The 27,627-nt window shown below is 61.6% G+C and overlaps 4 protein-coding genes across 6 annotated transcripts; 2 read left to right on the top strand and 2 right to left on the bottom strand.

Annotated features, from left to right (window-relative positions):
- The first annotated feature begins 266 nt into the window (after positions 1–266).
- NR2C2AP (nuclear receptor 2C2 associated protein) lies at positions 267–4,563 on the top strand. The gene is made up of 6 exons (XM_075443976.1): positions 267–332; positions 1,259–1,319; positions 1,454–1,544; positions 1,655–1,760; positions 2,052–2,119; positions 2,372–4,563. The coding sequence occupies exons 2-6, from the start codon at positions 1,279–1,281 to the stop codon at positions 2,486–2,488; spliced, it is 423 nt and encodes a 140-aa protein (XP_075300091.1). The 5' UTR covers positions 267–332; positions 1,259–1,278; the 3' UTR covers positions 2,489–4,563.
- On the bottom strand, positions 3,533–8,716 carry RFXANK (regulatory factor X associated ankyrin containing protein). Of its 2 annotated transcripts, none has more exons than XM_075443974.1 (10): positions 8,238–8,716; positions 7,707–7,921; positions 7,426–7,503; positions 6,653–6,733; positions 6,229–6,294; positions 5,950–6,050; positions 4,811–4,936; positions 4,276–4,342; positions 3,981–4,061; positions 3,533–3,617 (listed from the first exon to the last, which is right to left on the bottom strand). In XM_075443974.1, the coding sequence occupies exons 2-10, from the start codon at positions 7,912–7,914 to the stop codon at positions 3,610–3,612; spliced, it is 816 nt and encodes a 271-aa protein (XP_075300089.1). In that variant the 5' UTR covers positions 7,915–7,921; positions 8,238–8,716; the 3' UTR covers positions 3,533–3,609. The 2 variants fall into 2 exon arrangements, with proteins under 2 accessions (XP_075300089.1, XP_075300088.1); XM_075443973.1 differs by having other exon boundaries at positions 3,537–3,625; positions 8,238–8,705.
- BORCS8 (BLOC-1 related complex subunit 8) lies at positions 7,903–19,454 on the top strand. 2 transcript variants are annotated; one of them, XR_012766278.1, is made up of 7 exons: positions 7,903–7,944; positions 8,942–9,048; positions 10,639–10,751; positions 16,112–16,176; positions 16,590–16,697; positions 17,627–17,809; positions 19,362–19,454. XR_012766278.1 is itself a non-coding variant. In XM_075443975.1 (5 exons), the coding sequence occupies exons 1-5, from the start codon at positions 9,022–9,024 to the stop codon at positions 17,667–17,669; spliced, it is 366 nt and encodes a 121-aa protein (XP_075300090.1). In that variant the 5' UTR covers positions 8,958–9,021; the 3' UTR covers positions 17,670–18,182. The 2 variants fall into 2 exon arrangements, 1 of the variants encoding a protein (XP_075300090.1); XM_075443975.1 differs by lacking the exons at positions 7,903–7,944; positions 19,362–19,454 and having other exon boundaries at positions 8,958–9,058; positions 17,627–18,182.
- Positions 19,455–19,936: 482 nt separating this feature from the next.
- TMEM221 (transmembrane protein 221) lies at positions 19,937–24,929 on the bottom strand. Its single transcript, XM_075443972.1, has 3 exons — positions 24,337–24,929; positions 20,742–20,827; positions 19,937–20,461 (listed from the first exon to the last, which is right to left on the bottom strand). The coding sequence occupies exons 1-3, from the start codon at positions 24,666–24,668 to the stop codon at positions 19,944–19,946; spliced, it is 936 nt and encodes a 311-aa protein (XP_075300087.1). The 5' UTR covers positions 24,669–24,929; the 3' UTR covers positions 19,937–19,943.
- Between the last annotated feature and the right edge of the window lie 2,698 nt (positions 24,930–27,627).

Raw genomic sequence — 27,627 nt, 5'->3', positions numbered from 1 at the left:
TGCCCCCGGGGGGCTGGGGGGGGGCTGGGGGGGAGGCGAGACCTTTGCAGCGGAGGCGCAGCACAGGGGGGCGGCACCCACGGAGCTGCTGGGCCGGGGGTGCTGCCTGGGGGGAGCCCGGGGTGCTGCCGCCCCCTCCCACCCCGCGCTAGGGGGGTCCCGGGGTGGGCAGGGTCCCCGTGGCGGGGAGGGCGGGGCGCTGCGGCCAGGGGGCGGGGCGCTGCAGCTGGGGGCGGGGAGATGGGGCGGGGCGCCGCGGAGGAGGGGCGGGGCGCTGCGGAGGAGGGGCGGGGCCTTCCGGGGAAGCGGCGCCGGTTCCTACGCGGCGGGCGGTGAGCGCGTGGAGGCGGGACACGGGGGTGCTCGGTGCTGCGCGGGGGTCCCGATGCTGCCGGGGGGTCCCCAATGCTGCTCGGGGGTCCCCAAAGCTGCTCAGGGGTTCCCAGTGCTGCCCGGGGGTCCCCAATGCTGTTTGGGGGTCCCAAAAGGTGCTCAGGGGTCCCCAGTGCTGCTTGGGGGTCCCCAGTGCTGCTCGGGGGTCCTTAATGCTGCCCGGGGGTCCCCAGTGCTGCTCAAGGGTCCACAGTGGTTCTCGGGGTGCCCCCAGTGCTGCTAAGGGGTCCACAGGGGTTCTTGGGGTGCTCCCAGTGCTTTTCAGGGGTCCCTGGTGCTGCTCAGGGGTCCACAATGTTGCTCGGGGGTCTCCAATACTGCCGGAGTGCTCCCAGTGCTCCCAGGGTGCCTCCAGTGTTGCTCGGGGGTCCCCAGTGCTGTCCGAGGGTCCCCAATGTTGCTCGGGGGTCCCCAATGCTTCCCGCTGGCCCCCAAAGCTGCTCAGGGGGCCCCTATGCTTCTAGGGTGTCCCCATCACTGCTCGGGGGTCCCTAGTGCTGCTCAGGGGTCCACAATGTTGCTCGGGGGTCTCCAATACTGCCAGAGTTCTCCCAGTGCTCCCAGGGTGCCCCCAGTTTTGCTCGGGGGTCCCCAGTGCTGCTTGGGGGTCCCCAGTGCTGTCCTGGGGTATCTATTGCTGCTCAGGGGTCCCCAATGCTTCCCACCAGCCCCCAAAGCTGCTCAGGGAGCCCCAATGCTGCTAGGGTGTCCCTATCACTACCCCGGGGGTCCCCAGTGCTGCTCAGGGTCCCCAATGCTGCTTGGGGTCCCCAGTGCTGTCCGGGGGTCTCTACTGCTGCTCGGGGGTCCCCAGTGCTGCTGGGGGTCCCCATTGCTGCCCCTTGCTGACCCCGTCTCTCCGCAGCGACGTGGCAGCCGGCAGCAATGCCCGTGGAGCCGCTGGTCTGCGCCGACACGGCCACGCGGTGAGTCCGGCCTCTGAGGGAACAGCGGGGTGCTGCGGCCACCCCCCCTGTTCCCTGGCCCTGTGGGGGACTCGTGTCCCGACGCTGACGCTGTCCCCATCGCGTCCCTGGGACGGTGGCGCGTCTCCCCGCAGGGTGAGCTCTGTGCTTAACCGGGACGTGAAGCAGTTCGGGAAGAAGCACATGTTCGACGCGAGCGAGGAGACGTGCTGGAACTCGGACCAGGTCGGGGGACGAGGCTGGGGGCAGCCGGAGAGGGGGACGGGAGCCGTGCGCACGGTGAACCCCCCACTCTCCGCGCCGTCACCAAGCCCCGGTGTTGTTCCTGGCTGCAGGGCACGTGCCAGTGGGTCACCCTGGATTTCCCCCGCACCGTCAAGGTCTCACAGCTCCACATCCAGTTCCAGGGGGGATTCTCCAGCCGGCTGTGCACGCTGGAAGGTGAGGAGCTGGTCTGGGGGCATGGAGGGTCCCCCTGCCTCGGTTTACCCGCACCTGGATCCCGCGGCTGTTTGGTGCGAGGGCCAGAGGTGTCAGAGGTATTTGTGGGCTGGAGCAGAGAGGGATGAACAGCGAGGACCTGGGGTTCTCCGGGATGCTTGGGGTGCCGATGGGAAGGGGGTCCATCGGATGGACCATGGCTCCCAGCCCTGCAGCAGAGAGTGACGGAGCAGCCAAGGCCATGGCAGCCGGTGGAGGGTCCTGAGCTGCCTACCCCCTCGCCTTTCCCAGGCTGCAGAGCAGGCGAAGAACCGGTGAAAATCTTGGAGCTGTACCCCGAGGACATCAACGCCATGCAGATATCCTGTGGCGCCTCGCGGGCCGGGTCACACGGCTGGGTGGGTGGGTGGGCTCCGACCCAGCCGGGGCCGGAGGGGGGGCGAGGGCAGAGCTGCCATTTTGGCAGCAGACCTGCGGCGTGGGCACTTGGCAGAGCTGGAGCCAAGCTGGACTTCGCCAGGGTGTGAGCCCCACGTGGGCCCCCTCGGAGCGGTCTCCCACGCGTCGTGGCGTCCCCCCCCGCCTGTTTTTCTCCTTCACGGGCCCCGCACAGATTCCACGTGGAGGAGACGGTGCTGGATAAGCTGAAGATCACCTTTGGGGACAGCACTGACTTCTTCGGGAGGATCGTGGTGTACCACCTCGGGGTGCTGGGGGAGAGGCTCTAGGGAGGGGGGCCGCTCCCCCATCGCCTGCCTTCCCCCGGGGGGGCTGCTGCGTGGGGACGGATGGGACAGGAGACCCTGCCAGCAGGGACCGGCAGCCCCCCGAGGCGCTGAGAGGGGGACCCCGCCCCACGGGCTGGCAGTGACAGAGGGACACTAGCGCAGAGATCCAGGCGCTGGACTATCCCAGCCTGTTGTGGGACACAGCCTCTGTCACCGGACGAATACACGGTGTCCCCGCTCCTTCCCGGCTGCTCCTCGGGCAAGCGGCACCCCGGGACCGAGCCCGCCGGGGTTTGCCGTGGCCGTGCCGGTGCCTGGCTCGAGCAGGAGAGCGGAGACGTGCCACTGCCACGTGCTCCGGGCTCCGGCTGTCTCTCTGCTTTGCTAAATACCCCTGAACTTCTCGGAGCGGCTGTTTGCGGTCTCGCAGGGCTCCGGCTCGGGATCGCGGCGTGCCGGCTGTCGGCCGGGCCCCGGCTGTGCTCCCGGCTGGCAGGGCGATGCCTCCTGCCGGGATTTCCTCCTGCCTGGGTGTATCTCCCTGGCTGGTTCTAGGGCTTGGCAGGTTTATGGGTGTCAGAAGGAGCTTCCCTCTCCAAGAGACGGCTCTGGAGAGGACTCGCAGGGCGCTGGGAGGGGGGTGCAGCCCTTGGAGAGGTTGGTTAGCCCAGTTCCCCGCGTGGTTCCCCAGTAGCTGGTGCTGGGATCGGGGACTGGCAGCTGTGACAGGCCGAGGCAACGGACAGGGCTCCACACGGCTGCTTCAGAGTTTACTGCCGATAATGCAACACCTGAACGCACGCACGCACGGAGCAGCCAAGCCCGTGCCGGGCAGGAAAGCGGCTGCCCTGAGGAATGAGAGCACCGGGGCGCGAGGCACTGCGGCCATGCCACCCTTCGGGAGAGGCACCGATCCGAGGGCAGGCAGCTCCCCGGTCCCTCTGCGTGCTCCCCGCTTGAGGCGCCGCGCCGCTGCCCGTCTCGCGACGGTGGGTGAGGCCGCGTGGGTCGCGGAGCAGAGCCCAGCGTCGGGCGGGAGAAGCACTGGTGCTGTAGCAGTGCAGCGCGAGCCACCACGTCACTCCAGCTCCTTTTTCTGAAATAGCTTCAGGATGTGATTTTCAATAACCTGTTGGACTAAGGCAGGGGGGAGAAGTGAAACCCAGGGAAGCAAGGCCTGCCAGAAGCCAGTACCGCTGCGGGCAGGACCTGGTCACCATTTTGCTCACGTTTTCCAGCGGGAGGCTGGAAAACCCATTTCTCCAGGGACCTGTCCCCACCTCCCCTGTCCCAGCCCCATCTCCAGCACCGCTCTGGTTCAGAGGGGGAGCAAGGGGAACAGGACCCATCTTGATTTCTCTGCATGGCAGAGCACGGAGCTGTGGTGGAAGGTCAAAAAAAGCCCCGAGCAAGGCTGGAAGCCAGCAATTACCCGGAGGCTTCCCGGGGAGGGAAGGCAGGGCTCCCTGCCACGCACGGAGGGGACACTTGCCTTTCTTGTGTCCCAGGGCCACGGCCAGATCCATCGGGGTGTAGCCAGAATCCGCCTCCGTCGTCAGGTCAGCCCCACGAGCTGCAAGCAGGCAGTGGAGATCAGGGCTCGGCGCTCCCCCCGGCTCAGGCAGGGGGTGAGGGGACCCCCAAAAGGTGCCCGTCCTGGCTGGGCAGCCCCCCGTGACACCCCCGGCTGCTCAGTTTCTCCCCCCCGGCGTGGCACGCTCTCTGCCCGAGGTTACCGACGAGCAGCGATTCGAGGCCGAGCACCAAGTGCCCATCTCCCCCGTTACCTAGCAGGGCCTCGACACACTTGACGTGGTTGCCGCGCACGGCGTAGAGCAGAGGAGTGCCGCCGTTCTGCGGGGAAAGGGAAGGGGCTGTGTCACTGCCGGCCTCGCGCGCGGCCGTGCTGACGCAGCTCCTGCTGCTCCTGCAGCCGGAGGTCCCTGACCCGCTGGGATCCCCTTTCCGCCCTCTGCCAGCCCCGCGCTGGGTGATCGCTCGCAGAGCGGCTCTGCGCAGGTTTTATTCTCTGTATGCAATACGGCAACTTTTAAATTATATCATTTTAAAGACAGCCTTAAGTTCTGAGCGCTGTTTCCTTGCGGCTGGTTCCAGTGCGAACAACTGAGGAAACCATTGAAAATTATTATCCAGATTAATTTCTCGAAACGATTGCACGAGCAGACGAGCGCTGCGAGCCTGGGAAGCGTCCAGCAGAAAGGCCCTGCTGCTAGCTCAGCCCAGAACGACGGGAACTCGCTGCTGCTTTCGAAAACGAGCTTTGCGGAGCCCCGTGCGGGGCTGGGTCCCGGCAGCACTCACCCAGTCGTAGATGTTGATGTCCACGTTCCTCTCCAGCAGCATGATGACGATGTCGGTGTAGCCGCCCATGCTGGCCAGGGACAGGGCACTCTCCCGCTCCTTCGCCAGCGCGTGGGGGTCGGCGCCCTGGGGACGGCACGGGTGTCAGCGCCGATGGGTGAAGGAGCCCCGCTGAGACCCGGCACGCTCAGCACAGCCTTGCTGGGTACCCCAGGGGGGCCGATCAGGGAGCCAGGTCCCGACGGGCTCATGGGGCAGAGAGAGCTCACGCATCCCCAGTGACCTCTCCTTACCAAAGTCCTTACTGGGCTCATTTTAATCATCATCAGACATCTCGGGCCAGGATTTAAAAGCCGTTCTCCGGTGTCAGTAAACCAAGCCTGATGGTTCTGTGACTCAGCCCTTCTTCCCATCACTAATAACAGTGTTAGCAGCCCTGCCTAGATGCCTGTACACCATCCACCGTCTCTTTTTGTTACTGATTTACACAGAAAACCTCCCCATCCTCCAAGCCCTGCCAGCCTCAGACCTCTCCTGGACTTCATTATAGCCTTTACCCAGCGTTATCACCTCGTTTATTTTGGCTCTTTTTGTCTCTCTGGTAAAGCATCGCGGTTTTGCTGCTAACACAGTAACAGAGCTAGAGTTCGGCCAGCGCTTCTGGGGCGGGCGTGCTCGCTGATCACTGGACGCACGTGGATGTGGGACTGAGCTTTGGGGAGCAGCCGGATCGAGCGCAGGAGGATCTGCTTCTTGCTCACCCCGAGACAGCCCTCGACTGCAAGCCCGGCACTCAAGGACAATGCAGCAATGAGTTCATTAACTGCAACGACACCTCGGCGAGCACATTTGCTGGCAGATTACAGGGCCCAAGTGCTAAGCCTGATCTCAAATTACCAATAAGCAGATATTTAATTACAAACAGTTATTGCTAGCTGTGAGATAAGGCTCTTCATGCTCCTGACTTAGCTCGCAGCGCAGCGGGGAGCAGCATCCGACAGCGCCCGAGCTCTGCAAAGGTGTCCTGTTCGGTGCCACGGGAAAGCTCGGCTGAGACGGTACCGGGACGGTGCTGGACAATTTGGGGCTGGAGATGGGAAGTCTCCTGTTAACGAGGTGCTGCGTGAGCGTGGCCTTACCCATTTCAGCAGGTGACGGACCGTTTCGATCTCTCCGAAGGCCGCAGCCCAGATCAGCGGTGTGAAACCTCTCTCATCAGGTTTATTTACCAAGTTCTCGCCTGCACAAACATGGATGAGACATCGTAAACAGGAAGGGTGAAGCCCCCTCCGCTCCCTGTGCCCCAGTAAATCCAGCAAAGGCTGTAAAATTCAGCCAAGGGTTTATCGACAGGCGTGCTATGCTCTGGCAAGGCCTCTGCGTGATCTGGGTAAGAACCCACAGGCAGAGCCGCGTACCTTTCCGAAGGTGCTCTTTCAGCTGGCTGAGCTCTCCTTGGGCGGCAAGCTGGTGGATGGACAACGCTGCGGGACAGAAGGAATTCACCCGTTAAGACAAAATGTTTCCCCAGCTCAGCACCCACCGTCTGCAGGTGGGTCCCTGCGAGTCTGGGGTGGGGGTGACTGGACAGCCCCTGTCTGAGCTCCCTAAAAAACCCGACGGGCAACGAACACCGGTCCGCCATACAGCGGCAGGGACAGCCAGCCACGGCGAGTGCCGAGAGCAACCACACTGCAGGGAGCAGCCTGAGAGACCACCCCGAAGGACACGGAACAGCGTGGCGGCAGGAGACGGAGGGAGGCTCCCGTCCTGCTGTCCCCCTGCTCCCCCTACGCCCCACGTCCATCTGCGGTCTGGGATGTGCAGCCCAGCAATACTCACTGTCGAGCGTGGCTGGGAGGGCTGACACCTCGTTACCTCGCTGCCTGTTCGTCAGCGTGTTGGAGTGCTTCAGAGGGAAGCCTGTTCCAGAGAGAGGAGGGAGTCAGGGCACGTCCCCTCGTGCACAGGGAGGAACTACGCTGACCTGAGGCCAAGAGCCTCACGCAAGCTCAGGGCTCAGGCGCCGTGTCTGAACCTGTTCCTTCCCATCCCTGGCAAAAAAAAATAAGAGTTCTGCAGAAAAGGAGTTATCCCCTTGCACATAAAGAGCCTGGAGATTGAGGTTTGACCAGTGTGCAGGGACTGACAGCTGAGCAGGGACGATAACACGGCCCAGGGAGCTGCCCAAGGAGGGGCAGGGTCCACCCGGGGCACCGCGGAACGCAGGGATCCGGCCTTAACAGCGTAACTGCACACGATCTCCTGAAGGACAGCCTGGGGGACGCGCTCGAGTTCACCCTCGTGTTTCCGACCCTCCAAAAGCTCCACCTGGAAATCTCCACGTGTTTTCAACAAGCGATTCGTAATGAGGAAAAGTACACGGCAAGAGTTTGCCGCCTCTGCTTCTGCTGCACGGAGCTGCAGCGACCTCTCACTGCCGGCGGGCGTCGTCAGCAAGGTCTGGGTTTGGACTTGGCCTTGCCGCGTTACGGAAGTGGCCAAAGCCTTTTTTCTAGCCGCCTTTGTGGGATGGAGAGACCCAGATGACCTCTCCCACGCCCGTCTCCCACTGGGGCTGCGCCTGAGCGTCTGCGAGCCCCTGCAGCACTCACTGTCGAGGGCCGAGAGCTCGCTGCTCCTCTGCCTGTCCATCGCGGCAGTCGAGGGCGGTGGGAGGGCGTCTGCTCCACCTGCGAAACAAGGGCGGCTGTTGGGGACCGTGGTTCTGCTGGCTGGGCTTCACGAGCGGCACGACGACACCCAACCAGCACCCCGACCCCAGGGCGGAGGGCACGTCGCTCCCAGTTCACAGCGGGCACAGACTTTGCGGGATCCCAGTTCCCCCAGTGCCCCATCTGGGCTCCCACCACCCCGCGTCACCCCCAGCGCTCACCGTCCCCGTGCTCCGAGCGTGGGGTGTCCCGGTCCGGCCGCAGATGCCCCGTGGGGACACCGCTGTCCCCCGCATCCTCGCTCCCAGTCAGCTCCTCTGCGGCTGCTGCTCCCCCGGCGCCGTTTTCACCCTCTTTGGGGGGCTCCTGGGTGACCCCGCTGTTCGGGGGGTGGTCCACGAGACGAGCGACTGCTTCTTCACCTTCCATGGGGCAGCTGCCACACAACAACAACCACGCGTGAGGGCGGGGGCAAAAAGCAGGGACACGGCCCGGGACGGGGAGGGCAGTGGAGTGGGTGGGCTGCCGAGCCCCCCCGAGCACCAGCTCAGGGTCCTGCTTGCCACCCCCCAGGGCTGGGCTCCGCCGTCGAACCGGGACCACCCGAACGGCTCAGCCCAGCACGGCAGAGCCAGGGCGGGTCGCTTGGACCCCCCCTCCCCCGCCACCTCCCGCCGCCCCCCCTTCTGCCCGGGCTGCCCGGGGGGGCCCTCCCGGCTCCGGCCAGGCCGCCGCTCCCCGCCTGGGCTCACCCGCGACATCCCCCGGCGCAGGGCCCCCCCGCCCCGGCCCTGCCCCAGCACTTCCCCTTCCTCCGGCCGGGCTGCAGGGGCCGCCGCGGGGATGGGGGGGGGCCCGGCCGGCTCCACCTGTCCGCTGACGGCTCGGGGGCCGGGGGGGGCGGGGAGCCGGCCGTTAAAGCGACAGAACCTTCCGTGGGGCGGGACGGGGTAGCCGGTCCCCGCTGACGAGGGGCGGGGGGACGGGACGGGGGGCCCCCCCCCCCATTTCCCCGCGTCCCGCTCAGGCCCCGCAGGCCCACGGCGCCATGGCGGGGGGGGGGGGGGGGTGGGGGGTGGGCTCGCGGGGGGGGACCCCCGGCCCTCAAAGCCTGGAGAGGCCGGTGACAGCCCTGCTTCCCTCTGCAGCACCGGGGTGCCCGGGGGGGGTCCAGCCCTGGGCGCCCGAGGCCTCCGCCCGCCCGAGGCCTCTGCACACGGACCCTGGGGGGGGCGAGGGGGGAACCGATGAGGAGGGGGGAAGATCGTGGTGTTTTTACGCCCTCCCCCGGGGCTGGGCTGGCTCGGGGAGCGGGGACGCGGTGGCCCGACCCGGGGAAGGCTCCCGGCGTGGGTGGGGGCAGAGCCCGGGGGGGGAGAACTTGGCTTCGGGGGGGGGGGGGGGTGAGGCGGAACGTTCGCACTGCGGCGATGTTTCCAGCCGGGGCTGTTTGCAGGGGTGGAGGGCGCCTCAGCTGTTTCCGGCCGGGGAGGTTTTGGGGGGCGCCGGCGGAAGCGGAAGTGGCGGCGCGGCGGGATGGAGGAGCCGGAGATGCAGCTGAAGGTGAAGAAAGGTGGGAGCGGGCCGGGGCCGGCGGGGAACGGGGGCTCGGTGGGGCCCGGCAGCTGCGGGGTCGGTCGTGGCAGGGCCCTGCGGGTCTGAGTTGGCCGGTCGCGATAGGACCCTGCGGTTCGTGAGAGGGCGCGAGCGCGACAGAGCTCTGCAGCGACAGCAGAAGTCGCGACAGAACCCTGCGGGTCGTGAGAGAGAAAAACCCGTCGGCGCAGGGCAAGTTGCGACAGGGTGGGTGGTGACAGGGCTCTGCAGCCACAGCAGGGCCCAAAAAGGCGCGGCGGGATTAGTCGCGATGGGGAACCGGAGGTCGTGACAGCCCAGGGGACGACATCCCCCGACAGGGCCCCGCAGCTGGGGGCAGGCAGAGCTGGCGAGACCCCTGAGAGCCCCCCCGGGAGCCCGGCCCTGCCGGGGAGAGCTGCCCTGTGCCCCCGCTGCCGCCTCGCCCCCTTCTCGAGGGTCTGTCGATCGCGCCTGTCGCGAGAAGCGGCGGGCGGGCAGACAGACAGACAGCAGCCCTGGCCGTCCCGCTGGGTGTAATTATTCCTGCAAAGCTTTCGTTTATTCCCCCTTTGTACTCAAAAGGCTCGGCACCTCCGCCGGCGTCCGACCTGCCGTCACTGAAGCAAAAGCTCTGAAAGGAGGAGGAGGGAATTTTCCTCAAAATAGGAAATTGCGCAGCAGCTGGGAGGCGTTCTGCTTCGGCCTGCTGCAAACCCTCCCTGCTTCACCCCTGCTCTGAACAGCGACTCTTGTGTCTCTCAGTTATTGCGAGCTGTCAGCGTTTGCCTCGCGAAGCCGCGGGGAAAGAGGGACTGGAGCTGCGAGGCAGCGGTCCAGTGTGTGGAGGTCCTGTGTGGAGGGCGGCCCGGACCCAGCCTGGGCTGGGATAAGAGGGGTGGAAGGAGGGGAAGCGGCTCAGCAGGCAGCTCGGAACGGCACCTGACCTTCCCAAGCCCTGGTGTGCAGCCACTGTGTCTCCTGCGTGGACGTTTTTAGGATGTCACCTGGGGGAAGCATCTGGAGAGGAGCAACAGAGGGACCCCGCAGCAGGGAGTGGCTGAGATGCAGCAGAGCTCGAGGCCCTGAGCAGAGATGAACCCCAACGGCCAGGAACGCGGCGGAGAGCCTCCAGACTGGAGGTGCCAGCACTCCCAGCCAGATGGGGCGGCTGCAGGAGTGGGAGCCGGGCCCTGCGGGGCTCTGCTCATCTCCTGGCCCCTCCGCGCTGGTCAGAGTGGCGGGCGTGGCCCAAGCGGCCCCTGAAAGCAGGGCAGCCAGAGCTCGCAGGGGACCGCGGAGGCGGTGACAGCCCAGGCTGGTCTGCGGCTGGAGCCCTGCTCCTCGCTGGCTGCAGATGCCGTTACGGTGAGAGTGGAAGCAGAACTGCCTGTGCGGCAGGATTTTATCTTCCCATCCTTATTAACAGATTAGTTATAAAAAATACGTGGGGTTTTGCTCTGATCTCTCCATTGTTGTGGGGGGGATGGGACCAGCGCTCCAGGGGACCCTTTCCAACCCCGCCTTCCCCCTGCTGTCCCCCCACTTTCTACAACTCTGTTGTTTTTCTTGTTGCAGTTACGGACAAATTCACGGAGAGCATGTACGTCCTGGCCAACGAGCCCTCCGTGGCACTGTACCGGCTGCAGGAGCACGTGCGCAGATCCCTTCCGGAGCTCGCACAGCACAAGGTGAGTCGCGCTTCGCTTCGGACTCCAGAGCTGCGGCACAGTCGGGCACAAGCTGTGCTCCTGACCTGGCGCATCGTCCCCATGTCACCTCCCTTCAGGGGTGGGAAGGAGGGGGGGGAAATTGGCCATCAGGGTGCGAGGTGCTGCGGGGCCCTGGCTCGGTCTGAACTGGGGTGAGGGGACATTGCAAATTTACCCGCGGACCTGAGGAAAAAAAAAAAAACACTGGAGAGCCCAACCCCACGCTCAGACGGCTGGACTTGTGCAAGGAGACAAAGAAAAATGAGTAGTCTGTCTTGTACGGGGAGGAGGGAGATGTTAAATCTTATTACCCCTGCCTGCGCCGTGAGGTTTTTATTTCCTACATAAAATAAGGGGGAGGGTGAGAGGAGGGAAAGGGGAGCGCAGAGAAACCGCCGAGAAGAGCCCACATGAGGCAAAGCAGGATAATGAATCGTGTCTCCCAGCTGTGTTCCTGCTTTCCTCCAGAGCACGGAGCAGAGACACTTTAACGCCAGCCTTGTTGTCCTTCTCCCTCTTCTGCCAGTCATGATTCATTAGGAGTGATGTCTCATGAATAGATTACTGCTTCATGTCTATGCTAATGCACTGTCAGGCCCCATTTTTCACCTTTGCTTTACAGCCCTGGTTTCCAAATTAACCTGGATTGTGACACTTTATTATTCAATTATTTATTAATGTTTTATATACGTGTCTGCCTGCAGTGGTAGGTATATAGAGATGTATATGTATGTATAGCACATGCCGGCGCGATTGCATCACTGGCAGGCAGGAGACAGGTTGGCAGTATTATTCCTGAGCTGTCACTTGCTTTCATTTAATCAAGATAGTCCTAATTTCAGGGAATGTGTCCTGAACAAAAGGAAATGGAGCAAATTGTATGACAAGTCATGCGGGGGGAAGAGATCGGGTTCCATCACTGAACGGTGCGTCACGGGCGTGAGGGCGAGGGGTGGCGCGGAAGCGCTGATGGAAGCGACAGCCGAGCGAAGGCACCGGACGCCGAGCGGCTGGTTAGGCAGCAGGGTTTATGCCAGGCAAGATCTCCGAAAACCCCCGATTCTCTCACTTTCCCTGCTTGACATGCTCATCGCAGTTATCCGCGTGGTCTGTGACCTCTCTGGTTCATCTAAGTTCATTTCCTAGCGGCAGCCATCCCAGAGAATTCTCTTTTGTAGCCAGAATTGCTGCTGTTTTCCACTTTCTTGCTGTGAGAAAGGAGGTCATGCTGTCCTGCAGATGCCAGCAGCAAACAGAAGAACGCTGCGTCCCCTCGTGTGACTGCGGCCGATGCAAGCACCAGATACCTTTGGCTTTCACAGCCTCCCTCCTACCCTGGCCGCTCGCCCCAGCTGGGGCAGCGGTGGCTTTTGTACATGAGGCAGAGCTCGCTGCGCTGCCTGCAGTGACGGTGCACATCGAGACAAAGCTGAACTGACTGCACGGTGCCCACTGCCCCGGTGCCGCCCCAGTACCTGCCTAGTGTTAGAAAACATCTCCCGGAGCTTGCTTGGAGGTGCTGCTGCTGTTTGCAGCCATTTCTTTTTGGCTGCTGCATGGACGCTTCCAGCTGTTTTGGTTTCGGCTGCCGCCGGCAACAAAAGCGCCACGCGGCCGCCCCTCCTCCCGCCCGGCGTGCGGAGGAGAATGAAAAGAAAGAGGCAGAAACTGGTGGGTCGGGATAAGGGCAGTTTAACAGAACAGCAAACAGAGGGAAACAGGAACAACAACGATACAAATAAGGAGAAAACACAACAACGAACCGTAACGACCCAGACAGCCGCTCTCCCGAAACCGGACCGGCGCTGCGCCCCCCCAAGCCGCGAGTGCGTTCCCGCCGCGCCGCCCCCCCAACCGGAACCCAGCGTGATGTCACATGGTATGGAATACCGGGCTCTGTTTGGCCAGGTGGGGTCAGCCCCCACCCTCTGGTTGTGCCCCTTCCTGGAGTCCGGTGAAAATTAACTCTGTCCTGGCCAAACCCAGGACACCAGCTTAACTGCTTTCCTCATTCCTGGCTGTGTTTACTGGTGCACTGGTGTGGCAAGAGCTGGGAGAAAAATGCAAAGAAAATTATTTGTTGCAGCTGGAACAACAGCAGATCCAGAGCTGCTGCCAGTGGCTTCTCCTCTGGCCTCGTCAGCTCCTGAGCTCAGTTTTTCTAACTCTGCAGTATTGTGTTTGGGAGTGTGCTCTCCTCCCTGCTGGTAACCAGTCCCTGGTAGGAACTGGGAGGGTTAAACAGAACTCGGGTCAGTGTCCTGACTGTGCTGCCAGGCTGCTGGTAATGGGCTTGTGGCCAGGTTCTCTCTGTGGCCCTCAATCTCCTCCTTTTATCCCAGTTTCAGGCATTGCTGTTTGCAGTGAACAGGATGGGCCTGTCCAGCCCTTGGACTCAAGCAGCCAAACCCCAGGAGAGAGGGATGCGCTCGGGGCCCTGACAGGGCCATGGTCACAGCGGAGTGTTCAGTTAGATGGGGCTGGAGATTTTGGGTTGCCCTGCCGGAGCCCATCGGCTTTGTGGCTAGAGACTGGAACCGGAGGGTGTCAGCAGGGCTGTGCACCGTGGAAACGCTGTCAGGTTTTATCTAAATCGGAGCAAAGGCATTAAAGTGAGGTGGGTTTAATTCTTCAGAACAGAAAAGAAGAAAAAGGAACATTCTGCGTGGCTCCATTTTCAGGTAATTCAGTCCCAAGACGTAGGTAATGTATAAAGGAAACAGGATTTATTGGTGGTTTCCAGCTTTCCTTCAGCTGTGCAGCAGCTCCGTCTCTGGCCGGCTGAGTTCTCCTGAGACGCAGCATTTAAAATTCCCAGGGGGATTAAACCTAGGAAAAACTGGAAGGGAGGGGGCTGGGAGAAAAGTTTCTGCAAGGAGAAGGTCACCTCCATGCCTTTCCAACAAGCAACTTTTTAGGATTTGCTAAAACAGTAATCTTAATACCTTCCTCACCATCTCCAGCTCTCCGAGCAGATTTGCCACCTCCCTGATAAGGGACAGCAAGGCCCTGGCTGCCTCCGCGCGCCGTAGCTGTGCTGCTAAGCCCCGCTCCGCACAGAGCAGCCTTTCTGGATTTCCCCTGGTCTTTTGAGAACTTACATCTCCTCGTTAATTTACTTCCGAGCAACAGTAATATATCATTAGTGCTATTGTGTATTAATAGCTGGCTTTAGTTCTTAAACTCCATCCAAGGGCACGTCCTGGGAATTTGAAGAAAGGACATCAAGAAAAGATTAAGAAGTGAGGAGCTCTAGGGAAAGGCTCTTGTTCCTAATTAAGGACATGAAAATCCCAGGAAGTGGTGGGAATGCTGGGAACAGACATCACTGGCTCTGATACCAGGGAAAAGATTAAAATCTGCTGGTGCTGAGAGATGGCAGGACCACAGGCTGCGGCCCATACGGCTGAGCCGGTGCGATGTCGGGGTCTAAATGGTTGTTAAAGATCATCTGGCAGCTCCCGGGGAGAGCAGGGTGAGGAGCTGCAGGAGGGTTTCTGTGCCTTTTGCAGCTGCCTCTGCACGCGAAGCGTGTTCCCAGCAACAGATACAGCCGTGTAAAACGCGACCGGACTCTGAGACGAGCGAGGTCTCTGTGGGGTTGCGAGTCCTGGGTCGAAGGACTGTCTCCTGCAGAGAACTGCCTTGAGCTTTGCATGTAGAGGCTTGTTTCTTTTGTAGTTTAAAGCTATGTGGTCAAGTGTCCTGATGTGGGACAGGCTTTGAACAGCAGAAGTGATTCTGGACGAAGTCCAAGCTCCTGCCCGACCTCCTTCACTCGCAGAAAGAGGCCCTTGGATTCCCTCTGGCTTGTAACAGACTGGAGAATTAGCTCCCATGAGGACATATTTAAAGGGTGCCTGAACTACTTGAGGGCTTCTGAAATCGTGATCTATTGAGCTACACCTCTGAGTTCAGCTGTGCTTTCATTGCAGTTTGTGTATTTGTTTGGTTTTCCCTTTCCTTGGAGCCACAGCGTACGGTTATGTCCCATGCCAGAACTGGCTGCGTGCGGCACTGCTGGAGTTGGTGTGAGGTTTGTGGGGCTGCTTCCCGCTCGTGAGAGCAGGGGCACAGTGCTGACTGCTGCTTGGGAGCAGACGCCAGACTTCCAGAGCAGACTGGAGGAATCATAGAATCATAGAAAGTTTTGGGTCGGAAGGGACCCCTAGAGGTCATCTAGTCCGACCCCCCCGCAGCGAGCAGGGACACCGCTAACTAGATCAGGGTGCTCAGAGCCCTGTCCAACCTGGTCTTGAATGCTTCCAGGGATGGGGCCTCCACCACCTCTCTGGGCAACCCGTTCCAGTGTTTCACCACCCTCATTGTAAAGAATTTCTTCCTTATATCCAGCCTAAACCTACCCTGTTTTAGTTTAAAACCATTACCCCTCGTCCTGTCACTGCTGTCTCTACTAAAAAGATTGTCCCCATCTTTCCTATCGGCTCCCTTTAAGTACTGAAAGGCTGCAATCAGGTCTTCCCGCAGCCTTCTCTTCTCCAGGCTGAACAAGCCCAACTCTCTCGGCCTGTCCTCATAGGAGAGGTGCTCCAGCCCTCGGATCATTTTTGTAGCCCTCCTTTGGACCTGCTCCAACAGTTCCACATCCTTCTTGTGCTGAGGGCTCCAGAGCTGAACGCAGTACTCCAGGTGAGGTCTCACCAGAGCAGAGTAGAGGGGCAGAATCACCTCTCTCGACCTGCTGGCCACGCTTCTCTTGAGGCAGCCCAGGACATGGTTGGCCCTCTGGGCTGCCAGCGCACATTGCTGGCTCATGTCCGGATGAGGGGAGAGATGCGGCTGTGAAATCGTTTATCAATGGCAGGTCTAATGAAACGAGAACTCTCCATGCTGCAAAAGAAACCTTTACCTGGTTGTGCATGAGGGACTGAGGACAGGAGCCGTGTTAGTTCAGATCCTGGCTGCCTGCTGGGGGCCAGGCACGCCGGGAGACCCGAGTGCTCCGAAACATCCAGCTGGTCCCTTGCGCTCAGCCCAGTTGCTGGTTGCTCGCAGCCTGACTGACCGTGGCTCTTGGCCAACTCATGGGCTAAAAACATCTGAAAACAAGGGGAATTTTGCCAGAATATCCAAAGCGTTGGCCTGAGCTAGTAGCCCTTTCAGAAACACACACAATAGATGTTTATTTTAAATGCTGGTGCGTGGTGCCCGGAGCACATCGCAGGCTGTCAAGCGGGAGACAGAATCCGAACACAATTTCCAGTGAAAAGTGGCCCGAGCCCCTGTTCGGGCAGGGCAGGCAGAGCGCATCGCTGCGGGCTGCGCCGCTGCGTCTGTCCCGTGCACGCCTAACGACGCTGCCTCCTCTTCCCTTCCAGTCCGACATGCAGAGCTGGGAGGAACAAAGCCAAGGAGCCATCTACACAGTGGAGTACGCTTGCAGGTACGAGAGGCCCCTCCAGGCAGGAGGGCTGTGTTCGCTGGCGGAGGTGTTGTGGTGGAAACGAAGCAGGGGCTGCCTGCGCTTCCCTGACGCCTCCCTGGTGTAAGCCAGGAGGGAGCGTGGTCAGGGTGGGGGTGTGAGGGTGCGAGGCAGCGCTCTCTGAACCGTTACTGCGAATCTCAAGGGCTTCGCTTTGACGAGCGTGCCAGCTCTTCCCCAGTTCCGTGCTCGGTGCAGACCTGCCAATCTCCTGCGGGAAATCCACCCACCAGCCAGCTCGTGTGGGAAGATGCAACGCGCCAAGGTTTCTTACTCACAGTCCTCTCTGTCAGAGGCTGCGTGCTCTAAAACCACCATGCCTTTGCAAACACTAACCAGCCCTCCATCTCCCCGCCCCTCTTTTCTTCCTTCAGTGCCATAAAGAACATGACTGACAGCAGCGTGTACTTCAAGAGCATTGATAATCTGCTCAAACATGCCATAGCCATGAAGGATCAGCTGAACGCGGCTCAGGCCCGCAGGTAGCGAGGGGATGTGACGCTGCCCGTTTATCTGAGTGACTGCTCTGGCTGGCAGAGGCTCTGGTGATGTAATGCAGCCTGGTGCGGATATGCCACGCAGTTCTCTCAGTAATGTGATTCTGGACTATTACTTGAAAGAGCATGCCGCTTGCCTTCCAGTGATCTTCTGGCTTTGTTCACTGGGAAGCAAATAATCTTGTTTACAAAAGGGTAACTGGAAAATAATTTATTTCCTTATTTGAAAAGGGCTGCTTGGTTGGGTAATGCATTAGATCTTTGTTGTGTCAAAGGCATTTGGAGTGAGATGACGCTGCCGAGATGGAGCAGGTGAGAGGCTGCGTTTGGTGCTGTTCTCTGTCCTGTATGTGGCTCCTCCTGGGCAGAGTCCCACAGAGACAAGTGGCAGCAGAATGATGAAGCTTTTTAGTATGTTTGCAGTTGAACTACAGCTACTAAAACATCTTCCAGCAGATCATCTGAGTCTAGTGTATTTGTCTCTCCTGAGAACGGTGTTGGTGTTGGAGTCTGACTGGGTAGGAGTGAGAAAATTCCCAAATGCCCATCCCTGATAAAACCACCACAGCCAACAGAGAGGCTCTGTCTCTGCAGCATGACTCTGCCTGAGACTCTTGTGGTTCAGGTTCCTTCTGTTCGCAGTGGCCTGCGTGGCAGGGGCACACTGCGCAGCCCAGAGCATTTTTAGTGGTTTTTGCGGTGCTGTGGCTGCAAAGATTGCCCTCTTGACACCCATGGGAGCTGGTGTGCGCCGCTCCGTAGTCTGCACAGCAGACTGAAAGCTGTGCTTGTCCAAGCTGCTCTCCTGCTGCAAGCAGCGAGGTTTCGTTTGAGGGAGCCCCTGGCTCTTCACATCTTCTGGCTGCTGGTGTCCTGCCTGCCTGCTGGACCTGACTGTCTCTTTCTTTTCACAGCGCTGCTGCCCCACAAGCTAAGAATTCTCCAGCCAGTTCCTAGTTCCTGGTTTCAGACAAGACTGGCCATCCCCTGCTGCCTTCTCCAGCCCAGCTTTGTGTTCTCCAACCACGGGGAGGAGTGAGAAACCACCAGTTCAATCTGAAGCTGCACAGAGGCCTCTGCCTGCCTCTCTGTTCCCGGTAACAGGGTGCTGCACCTGAGCAGGCAAATCCTGGGGTCAGGACAGCCTTTATGGGGTGCTTTGGGGAGCAGCTGTGTCCCTTTCCACAGCACTCTGCAAAGGGAAAAAGGGGTGGGTCTGCATTTGTCCCTTCCAGTTCTTTCCAACAGCAGACTGTTAGCTGTTTTTCTCTCTACCTCTTGGCCGCAGAAATATCTCAGAAAAACTAGGTCTTGCTTTCAGTATTTTGTAGGTGGCTGTGTAAAGATGTAATGTGGGCACACTTCAGCTTTGTTCAGAGGCATTCTGCAAGGAGAGTTTTTCATGTGTGTGCCAGGGAGCTGCTGAAGTTGGTTTTAGCGAGAACAATAATAAAAAGAAAAAACAAGAAAGTTCTGTCTAAAACCTTCCCCTGTTGCTCACTCGGGCTGGGGGGTCTTGGAGCCTGCTGGCTCTGCGTGTTCAAAGGGCATGGAGCAAAACAAAGACGTGCAGAGTTGGAGCCTTTCAAGTGAAAGAAGAAACTGTCCCGTTCTTAAAAAAAAAAAAAGGCTTTCTTCATCCCCTGTCAAGCAGTGGGAAGCAGAGCTGTACGCACAGCTTTGGAGGTCACTTTAAAAAGGATGCAACTTCAATGTTAATCTCTCCTGGAACCAACAGTTCTGTTCTGCTGAAGAATTTACCAAGGATGCCCAAGAATTTACCAGGGATCAAAGCAGTGCTAGACTCGGTTTCCAAAGGAATTGTACTGTGCTCAGGGTAGCAGCTGTTGTTCAGGGTAATAGCACGGGAGGTGAGAGGGAATCTGTTTGAATCGGTCGCCTCCCTTCACTCCCCGAAGTGCTTTACTGGTTGCTGGATGAGAAGGAATGGGGCAAGAACCACGCATGCTGCTGCTCTGCGCCTGGGCAGGGTGGGCAGAGCGTGGGGCTGCGAGTAACCAGCGCGGTGTTCGCCAGTGCCGGGACGGAGCGAGCTAACCCTGCTTGTGTTTCACGGCGACAGCTGCTGCCTGTAGCACCGGTGCCCTCTGTCCTGCACACCGCAGAGGACTGGCAGCAGCAGTGTGAATCCCTTCCCGGACCTCAGCCTCGACCATCGGCACTCTTCTGGTGGCACCCAGGCAATCCCCAGAGAGGTCCCTCCACCGCTGAGCAGAGCCAGGGCACTGGGGCTGCGCAGGCACAACCCCTGAGAACTGTTCAAAGTGTCCCTGCTTAGTAAGCTGTGTTCTGCTCGGAGGACCAAGCAGCAGGCTCTCCGCCACCCTACACCCACCCTCTGCAGCTCGCAGGCTCCCCTGGCTCCATCTCGCTTGTTGCTCCTCCATCACCTCCCTCGGTTCCTTGCACCTGCCTGGCTGCGGGGAAGCCCTGCTGGGTCGGTTGTGTGGATCATCTCGGTGTAGCGCTGGCTCCTGGGGATGGAGGAGGAAGGAAGGAGGCAGGGGAAGGGCAGGGAGGTACGGACAGCCTGAGAAATCATGTGGGATCTGCTGGAGAAAGGGTAGGTCTGCTTGTGGGCAAGGTCCACTCGCTGCTGCTCACCCACGTGTTCCGCTTCCTTCATAGAATCATTAAGGTTGGAAAAGACCTCGAAGATCATCAAGTCAACTGTCAACCCAACACCACCACGCCTGCTAAACCATGTCCTGAAGTGCAATGTCTACATGCTTTCTGAACCCCTCCAGGGATGGGGACTCCACCACCTCCCTGGGCACCCTGGTCCAACGCCTGGCCACTCTCTCAGTAAAGAAATTTTTCCTAATATCCAACCTAAACCTCCCCTGACGTGACTTGAGGCCAACTTCGCCGCAGGTGGGGCAGCTGTGGGGGTCACTGCTGGCTGCTGCCCTGCCGACGCAGTCCGTGCTCATGGGGTGGCAAGTGCCAGCAGTGGGGCTGGGCGCTCAGGGCAGGCGACTGAGGGCTTTTGGCTTTGAGCAGAGGTGGCTTTTTCTCAGCAGAAGAAGCGAAGAGCATCGGGCAGTGGCTGTGCAGGGCCCCGGCTGGGAGGGCAGAGGGTGGAAAAGCAGCCGCCCTCTGCTCCGGTGAGACGTGACCTATATTAAGCTCTAAACAGAGATGCAAATCGTGGCCCTGGTGCCTGCAGCTCCCCTGGGACGAGATGGAGCCAAAAGGTCCCACTTCCACTCACACCAGAGTTGAGTCCTTGCCTGAGGCCCCAGGTTTGCGTGACAGCACGTTCCTCATCTCCTGCGTGACACCGTTCCAGGGCTTGCCCTGCGCCTGCAGCAGGCCTGACTCTGCCGACAGCGTCCGGTGCGTCCGGGGCAGGTTGTAGCTCTCCTTCTCGGAGCGAAGCCCGGGGCTGCCCGAGGAGGTGAGGTAGCTGCTGGCCGGAGAGCCCAGCTGGGATTTGCGCTCCAGGAAAGGAGGGAAGGAAAATTCCCGGTGGATCTCGGGCCGGGGCCGAGGCACAGCCGCGTCCTTGTTGTTGAGATCGCTGGTGGAGGATTCGCCGTGCTGGGCAGAGTCGTTCTCGTACAGGGTGTGAGAGACCTCGGAGCGGCTGTGGCGCGAAACCTGGGAAGCCCGTACCAGGGCGTGCGTCACTGTGATCAGCAGGACAACGATGCCGGAGGAGAGGATGCAGGCACTGGCGATGCCGGCCTCCAGTTCAAACAGCAGCAGCATGTAGATGGCGAGAGCTGGAAGGGGAGTGCAGAACACCTTGAGGAACCAGAAGGGCTAAAGCGATGCATTTGGCCTGCAAAATTCAGGCCAGAGGAGCCCTCCTGAGGGCTGGTCATAGAGAACAGAAAGTTCGCACTACAGGAATGAGCTGGCAAAGCCATTTGCAAAACAAACCCGATGCTGAAGTAGAAACTCGGCAGCTCGCGAGCACTCAGCAACCAGTGCAGAGTGCACGGTCTGGGCTGAAAATGCACGGTCCCTGCTGGGCTGTGCTGGTGGGAAGTGAGCACTTGCCTGTTAGGTAGACTGAGACCCCGCAGCAGAACAAGCCGATGGCAGCGTGGCGAACCGTCCGGCTGTCCAGAAGGAACCAGTCTGCCCTGTAAAACAGGTGAGAAAAAGGCAGGTCTGTGTAGTCTCCTGGCCCTGGCCTCAGCACAGCTAAAAGGCTGATGCTCTGGCCCCTGCTGAGAAACTGAAACCCTGGTTTTGCATAGGGAAGGGGTTCAGAGCCAAGTCAGAAGCCCAAGGACCTCTGCCGAACTGGGGCTTCCCCCAGGCTGCTGGGTTGCACAGCTCTGGGCTGCGTTCTGCCCACTCTGCAACAGAAGAGTTTGAGATCCCTTGTTAAACTGCAAACTTTTCCTGCCCGCTTCAAGCTGTGCTTGGGAAACCAGATGGGGACAGGGGCTCAGGAGAGAGAGACAAACGGCTGGAGGCTTTCTGCAGGTGATTTCCCCCTGTTCAGCAAACCCTGAAGAGCAAGCGAGGAACAAAACTGGGGCCTGTCAAACCCGTCTCCCCCCTTAAAGAATGACAAGTGAAGTGCTGGCGCATTGAATTCAGCAAGGCCAGGTTCTCTCGTCGCCCTTGTGACTGGCTTTCTGTGCTCAGCTCAGATTGCAAGCCTTTTGTCTGGAGGGGGCTTGGTACTGGAATTGTGCTTCAACCCCATGAAAAGACCAGCTCCTTTCCAGCAGGGCCTTTGTTTCTACCCAGCCCCGTGCCTGCTGCCTGCACCTTCCCCCGGCACGCTCTCTGCCCAGCCACGGTGCCCTGGGAGCCAGGCTGGCCTGGCCAAGCTCGGTCCTCGCCGGGCTTCGGAGGCTGCTGCCACCAGAGGATGCCTCTGCTAATTGGGAGAGCGGGATGTGGCTGGGCCGGAGGTCGGCGGACGGGTGCCAGGCGACTCGGGGGGAGTTGGAAATGCGAGCGCTCGGAGAGATGCTTGGCAGGACTGCGATGCTGGGAAGATGCAAACAGTCTCGTGAAACAACCCGGGGTGCACAGGGCATCGCTGGTCCTGCCGCCCACCTCTGAAAGTCCTGGGGAGCTGTTTGGAAATGTGCCCGGGCTTGGAAAGACCAGCGGCACAACCGTCCTCCTGCCAGGACCAGCCCTGCTGTCACTCCTCTGCACCCCCAGCTCCTTCCACCCCCGGGGTGAATTCAGCAGCCGAGGGTGCTGTGCCCTGGCCCCCTCCCCTTCTCCCGGGCTTATTGTAGCCCCTCGGCCGTTGCTGCCTGCACGGGGAGCCGTTAATAGACCCTGGACCCGCTCCCACTCGGGGAAGAGCAGCTGCTTTGTTTTATTAATTACCTGAGTCGGGGGGGATTAGTGGGGAGGAGAAGGACTTTGTCTGGAGCTGGCTCGGGCTATTGAGCGCGGCGCTGAGAAGTGGAGCGGTAATTCAGTGTGACAGGCCCAACGTGGGAAAGGTCCCTGCGACGTGAGCGGGTCCCCTAATGAAACCGGCGCCAGGTGGGGCCAGGCCAGCTCGGCCACGAGGAGATGGTGGCTAACGGCAGCCCACGTCGCGGGGAGAGGGGCTGTGTCCTGCCGGCACCCCCTGCCCGGGGGCAGCCTGCAGACAGCATCCCTCCGTCCCGAGAACCTGCCCCTTTCCTCCCAAAGGCGAGTGTAACCCTCGGGTTGCAGCTGGGGAAACTGAGGCACGGCCAGACTAAGTGATCCGCTTGGGACCCCGGGCAGAGGGACGCCAACGCAGGACTCCAAACCCCACCAATGCCTTGTATCACCTGCCGTGAAGCCAAAAGCAGCTTCTTGCTTTGCGAGGGGCTCTGGAGAAGAGCACAGAAATATTATTTCAAATCAAGTTGTTTGGGAAAAGCTTCCCTGCTCCGCGAGATGCGCCAGGGGGCCGGCAGCCGTGCGGCGATGGCTGCTCTGTCCTCTAAGCCCTTGAACAAGTGGCTGCTGCTGGGTACGGGCTGTCCCACGACCGGCACGCTCCGTCCCTCTCCCTGTGACTCTGCATCTGGCTACCTGATTAGTGCCGCTCCTGTTGCACGCTCGAGATCAAGACCCACCTGGACACGGTGCTGTGCAGCCTGCTGTAGGTGGCCCTGCTTCAGCAGGGGGTTGGACTGGGTGACCCACAGAGGTCCCTGCCAACCCCGACCATTCTGTGATTCTGTGATTCTGTGATTCTGTGAAAGTTGAACCCCACAACTTTGAAACTGAACGTTTTATAGCCCAAATCAGTACCAAATCTCAGACAACTTTACAGCCAGTGGGGAATTTTCTCCTGTAACCGTTTTCCAGCCGAAATGGAGCTCCCACCGAAAGCAAAGTTTCCTGCAGGAACTTCGGTTTTTCACAGCGATATTTTGCCCTCCTTCGTTAATGAGCGAGTTAAGGGTCAGCTTCGCGTGGAAGGTGCTGAGCGGAGACGCTGTCGCGCGCTGGCGTGCCTCCGGCCACCATGCTCCGCGCAGAGCGGGAGGCACGGGCCGGTTCAGCTAGTTCGGGACAGACGTAACCGTTGAAATCGTTTCCTTTACATGAGTTTTGACTTGCTGAAGTCAGAGCGGTCCCGAAAAGGCCCCATGGGGACCATCGCATGCAGACCAGTTCCCACCAAGGGACGTTTAAACCTGAGTATTCCCAAGGCGTCGGTGTCTGCTGACACAGGAGTGGGGCCGGTGCTGGGCCAGGCCAGCGCAGGCAGCGGAGCCGCCCAACCCAGCCCACGTTTCCGTGGAGGAAAGAGCAGGGAATTGCTCTGGAAACAGTTTTGGAAGCGTAAATGTGCTGGTAGTGATTAAGTCAACACATGTTTATGGTTAATGACCCCAGGCCTGCGGTCGTTTTGGTGCCGCGTGAGTGGCCTGTGCGGTCACCCCGGCAGCGACGCAGAGAGCCCGGCTCTCCCGCTGCCGAGGGACGAGTCTCAGGTGCTGGGGGGCATCGCGGCCAGGCCCAGCACGTCTTCCCGGCCTCGGCGCTGGGGCTGAACTGGGCTGGCAGGCTGGCGGGGCCCCACGCGCTGCTCCAAGCCCGGAGAGGGGCCCTGACGCACGGACGGGGTTCACGCAGGGATGTCACCGGGGCAATTGGTGGGGCGGGCTGCTGGGGGCTTGCCCCCAGTCCAGCTACACCCCAAATTCAGGGGCACGTTTACAGCCCCGGCATTCATCGGCCGGAGATCACCCTGCCTCCCGGGCAAGCACCGCAGAGGTGAATTTTGTGATGCCCGAGTGCCAGCAGCGTTGTTTGCTCCCCACAACCCCCTTTGACGGGGGCAAGGACTGGGGGGGCCCTGGCAAAGGCCGGATCTTGGGGTGCAGGAGGGGTTGGCAGGGCTACACCTGTGCCCATGCCATGGGGACAGGCCCCCTGTGACAGGTCCCAGGGCAGCGATGCTACCCTGCACCCCCCCACTCTCCTTGCACACCCCCCCAATCCCTTCTGCACCCCTCCAGCACCCTCCCTCCCCTGCGCAGCTCCCTCCTCTCCACCCCCCCCCGTTGCCCCCCACCCCCACCAGCAGCATCCCCCGGGCTCCAGCGCACCCCGGTGCCCTCCCCCCCAGCACCCCCAAGCCCCTGTGCCCCCCCGCGCCCCCCGGGGTCCCCGCGGCTCTCACCGGTCGGGCCCGGGCTGGCCCCGGCACAGCTCGGTGCTGAAGTAGCCGTGGAGGAGGCAGAGGAGGAGGCAGCTGAGGTTGAGCACCAGGCAGAGCGCGGCCAGCACGGCCGATACCGGCAGCAGCACGGCGACCGCGGGCTCCGGCAGAGCCCCCCGACCGGCCCCGGCCCCGGGCCCACTCCCGCTCCCGGTGCCGCTCCCGGTGCCGCTCCCGGTCCGCCCCGACGGCAGCTGGAAGATGAGGCTGGAGGCGAGCAGGGCCATGGCGGCTGCCAGCGTGCCGAAGAGCAGCAGCACCGTCAGGGCTCTTTGCGGGTAACCGGCGGGCATGGCGGGGCCGGCACCGGGAACCGGGGGACGGGGGCACCGGGAACCGGTGGGGCGGGAGGCAGCGGGCCGATAGACCCCAAAGTTGCGGGGGCTTTCCCACCTCGGTGCTCCCGCTGCTGGATCTCGGACCGGGAACCGGCAACGGGATCGGGAACCGGCACCGGGAACCGGGAAGGGGAACCGGCACCGGGCGGCGGAGCTGCGACCCCGCCGGGCGCCCGGCTCCCTCCCCGCCCCGCCGGTCCTGCCCCCCGGGACGGCCCCTCGGGGGCTGCAACCGGGCGGCTCCCCCGGGACGGGGAACCCCCCCCGCCGGGCAGCGGCTCCGCCCCGCATCCCCGCTCCGACGGGGCTCCCCGGAGCCTCTGCCCCCGCCCCGGGGGGATGGAGGGAGCGGGACCGGGGGGGTCCGAGGAGCCAGGATGGACGGACGGACGGGCCGACGGACGAGCGGTGCCTCCCGTCGCTCCCCTCGGCTCCCCCCGTTCCCAGCGCCGGTCCCGGCTTTCCCTCTGCTGGGAAAGTTCCCGGGATCAGCCCCGGCAGCGTCACCGCGGCCTCGGCGTGGGGCGAGCGGGGGTGAGGGTGGCGGGGGGGGGACACCGGGGTGGCCTAATCCTGCTTCCCTCGGGAGCCGAAATGTTCCCAGTCCCGCACGGCTGAGAAAGGACCCGCGGGACGCTGCCCTGCCCTGCACCAGCTTCCCGCGTCTTATAAATATCCTGGGAAGCAGAAGCGCCTTTTCCCCCGGGATCTGCTCCGCCAGCGGGTCCCCCCTGGGAATCGGGGAGGGTTTGTTCAGGAAAATTCAGTCTACAGCTCGCCTGTTACCTTGGGAAAGACCCTGCGCCTTGGGAGCAGTGGGGAAACTGAGGCAGGGTCTCCCCACTCAGCCCCTCGGCCCCCCCAGCGCAGAAATTTCCCCTGCATATGAGATGAGGGGCCGTCGGGTTTGGGCCTTTCCGTGCCTATCCCCAGCACCCTGCCAGCGGCAGGCCGGGGGACCGGCTGCGACACCGACTCCTCCAGCCTGGTGTCATCAGCCCTGGGCCCGTGCCTGAGCCCGGCTGTGGGATCTGGATGGGGTGACCTTTCTGTCTGGCACCGCCGGCCTTCCTGGCCCGCGTGGGTGGTTCCCGCTGGCACCCTCTGCTCCGGCCGGAGCCGCGTGGGACACGGGCTATTTTGAAACCTGGTGTGTTGGCCTTGGCAGCAAGCGCCGGTTTGGCTCCCGGCTCGTTTCCAGACCCCGCTCGCCTTTTTGGCTGGGGGGTATGTCAGTCCCCGGGGCCGTGTCACTGGAACTCGGCCCGAAGTCCCCGAAGCAGCTCCCGGTGACGGTGCCTCTGTCCCTTCCCCATGACTGGGAGAGCGACAGGGCCCAGCCGTGTCCTACGGGCTGGGTCACTCGGGGTGCAGAGCACTGCGGGGCTCAGCCCGGGGCACCCAGTGGCTCGGGCTCCCCAAAACCCCAAGATTTTGGGGCAGGAAGGGCCTCAAGAGGGAGCTCAAAGCTTTCAAGCTGCCACCCCGCAGCTTGCGGGGAGCAGCCAGGCAGAGCCCAGCCTGGGCACCCCCTGAGCCGGGGGGTCCAGGCAGCCCCTGCACCCAAAGTGGGGTTCAGGTGCTGTGGCTGGAAGCGGCTCTGAGCCAGGCCAAGCCCCTGGGCAGCCCGAGGGGGACGGGGCAGGGAGGTCCTGCGGCCCAGGCAGGGAAAGGGCCACCCTGCGTGTCCCCAGACCCCGGCCCGAAGCAGGACGGGGCGTCTGGACATGTCACTTCGGACCCCACGGCTGCCGGGACGCCACTCTGCCGACGCTCTCATGCTTCTCCTCTCCCTCCCACCTCCTCTTCAGGATCAATTAAGATTATGAGCAGGGCTAATTAACAGTCTGTTAATTGCACCCTGAAGCCCTCTATAAATCATAAGCTTTAAAAACAGCTCTAAGAAAGATGTCATGTCCTTTCTGCCAGCACAGCCTGCATTGAAAGCCTTGTCCGGAGAATCCTCGTCTCCCCAGCCCCTCTCCCCGAATCCCCTGAGGCCGGGCCGGGACCCCCGGCATGGCCATGTTGGAAGGACGTGTCCTAGCCATGGGGCTGGCCTGGGAGCTGATTTCCAGGGAGCCCCTGCTAACCCCCTTCCCACCCGCTGCCTGGGCGGCTCCGCTCGTGTAACGGGAGCTTGGGAATTGCATCAGTTCCCCCTCGCTGCTGTAAACATGGGTGCTCCCCACGGGAACCCTGTGCCGAGCAGCTCCCGGACAGCCCTTTGCCTCCCCGCCACAGCTGGAGGGAGCGGGACTCCCGGCACAGCCACCCGCCCCATGGCACCCAGCACCCACCCGGGGGATGCCGGGCAGATCGTGGGCTCGGGGCAGAGCGTGGTGGTCCCGGTCATCCCTGCGGCTGCACCGTGGCTTTGTCCCCGCCGAGGCAGAGGTCACACAAGGACAGGAGATGAGTCGGGGTGTGAATTGGGCGGTGTCTTCTCCAGGGGTGATTCTGGGGCCAGGTTTGGACCCAGACACAGAGCCAGGGCCCGTCAGCATCCCCTGAGCTCAGGTTCTGCTCCCCGCAGGGAAAAGCACCTTCTCGTCCCGGCCACTCTCTGCCCTCCAGCCGAAACATTGAGTCCCAGCTCCGCTGTGCTACTCCCTTCCGTCAGACCTAGGCTGTCCGTGGGTCCGTCACCGCATGACGGAGCAGCATCTGCCTCCCTCTGCTCTGCAAAATCCGCTCCGGACCATCTTCGTGGGCTCCAAGCCCCAGGATCCGCACCCACCTGCATCCTCTGGTCCCCGCTCGCGATGCTCCGGTGCAGGGTGGGTTTCTGCCACCTTCCCCGGGGCTGCAAGTGGGGACGGTGCCAGGATACCACAGCGCTGGATTGTCCCAGGTGACCCCGGGGCCTGTCCCCGCTCTCGGTGCCAGCTGGGGGGGACACAGCGGTGTTGGG

The sequence above is a fragment of the Opisthocomus hoazin genome, chromosome 27 (assembly GCF_030867145.1).
Source record: "Opisthocomus hoazin isolate bOpiHoa1 chromosome 27, bOpiHoa1.hap1, whole genome shotgun sequence".
NCBI classification, from domain to species: Eukaryota; Metazoa; Chordata; class Aves; order Opisthocomiformes; family Opisthocomidae; genus Opisthocomus; species Opisthocomus hoazin.
The sequence above is the reverse complement of the archived record's forward strand: the minus strand, read 5'-3'. Positions and strand labels throughout refer to the sequence as shown.

Bases quoted from the DNA above. Each gene is read 5' to 3' on its own strand.
- RFXANK (XM_075443973.1), bottom strand. From the start codon at position 7,914: ATGGAAGGTGAAGAAGCAGTCGCTCGTCTCGTGGACCACCCCCCGAAC. The intron at 6,051-6,228 runs GTACGCGGCTCT...ATGTTTGTGCAG, and splicing joins GAAAGAGCACCTTCGGAAAG to GCGAGAACTTGGTAAATAAA. The intron at 3,626-3,980 runs GCAAGTGTCCCC...CCCCTGCCTTAG, and splicing joins GGCCCTGGGACACAAGAAAG to TCCAACAGGTTATTGAAAAT.
- TMEM221 (XM_075443972.1), bottom strand. From the start codon at position 24,668: ATGCCCGCCGGTTACCCGCAAAGAGCCCTGACGGTGCTGCTGCTCTTC. The intron at 20,828-24,336 runs GTGAGAGCCGCG...CCTGTTTTACAG, and splicing joins GGCCAGCCCGGGCCCGACCG to GGCAGACTGGTTCCTTCTGG. The intron at 20,462-20,741 runs GCAAGTGCTCAC...CTCCCCTTCCAG, and splicing joins GGTCTCAGTCTACCTAACAG to CTCTCGCCATCTACATGCTG.
- NR2C2AP (XM_075443976.1), top strand. From the start codon at position 1,279: ATGCCCGTGGAGCCGCTGGTCTGCGCCGACACGGCCACGCG. The intron at 1,545-1,654 runs GTCGGGGGACGA...TCCTGGCTGCAG, and splicing joins CGTGCTGGAACTCGGACCAG to GGCACGTGCCAGTGGGTCAC. The intron at 1,761-2,051 runs GTGAGGAGCTGG...CGCCTTTCCCAG, and splicing joins CCGGCTGTGCACGCTGGAAG to GCTGCAGAGCAGGCGAAGAA.
- BORCS8 (XM_075443975.1), top strand. From the start codon at position 9,022: ATGGAGGAGCCGGAGATGCAGCTGAAGGTGAAGAAAG. The intron at 9,059-10,638 runs GTGGGAGCGGGC...TTCTTGTTGCAG, and splicing joins GCAGCTGAAGGTGAAGAAAG to TTACGGACAAATTCACGGAG. The intron at 16,177-16,589 runs GTACGAGAGGCC...TTCTTCCTTCAG, and splicing joins ACAGTGGAGTACGCTTGCAG to TGCCATAAAGAACATGACTG.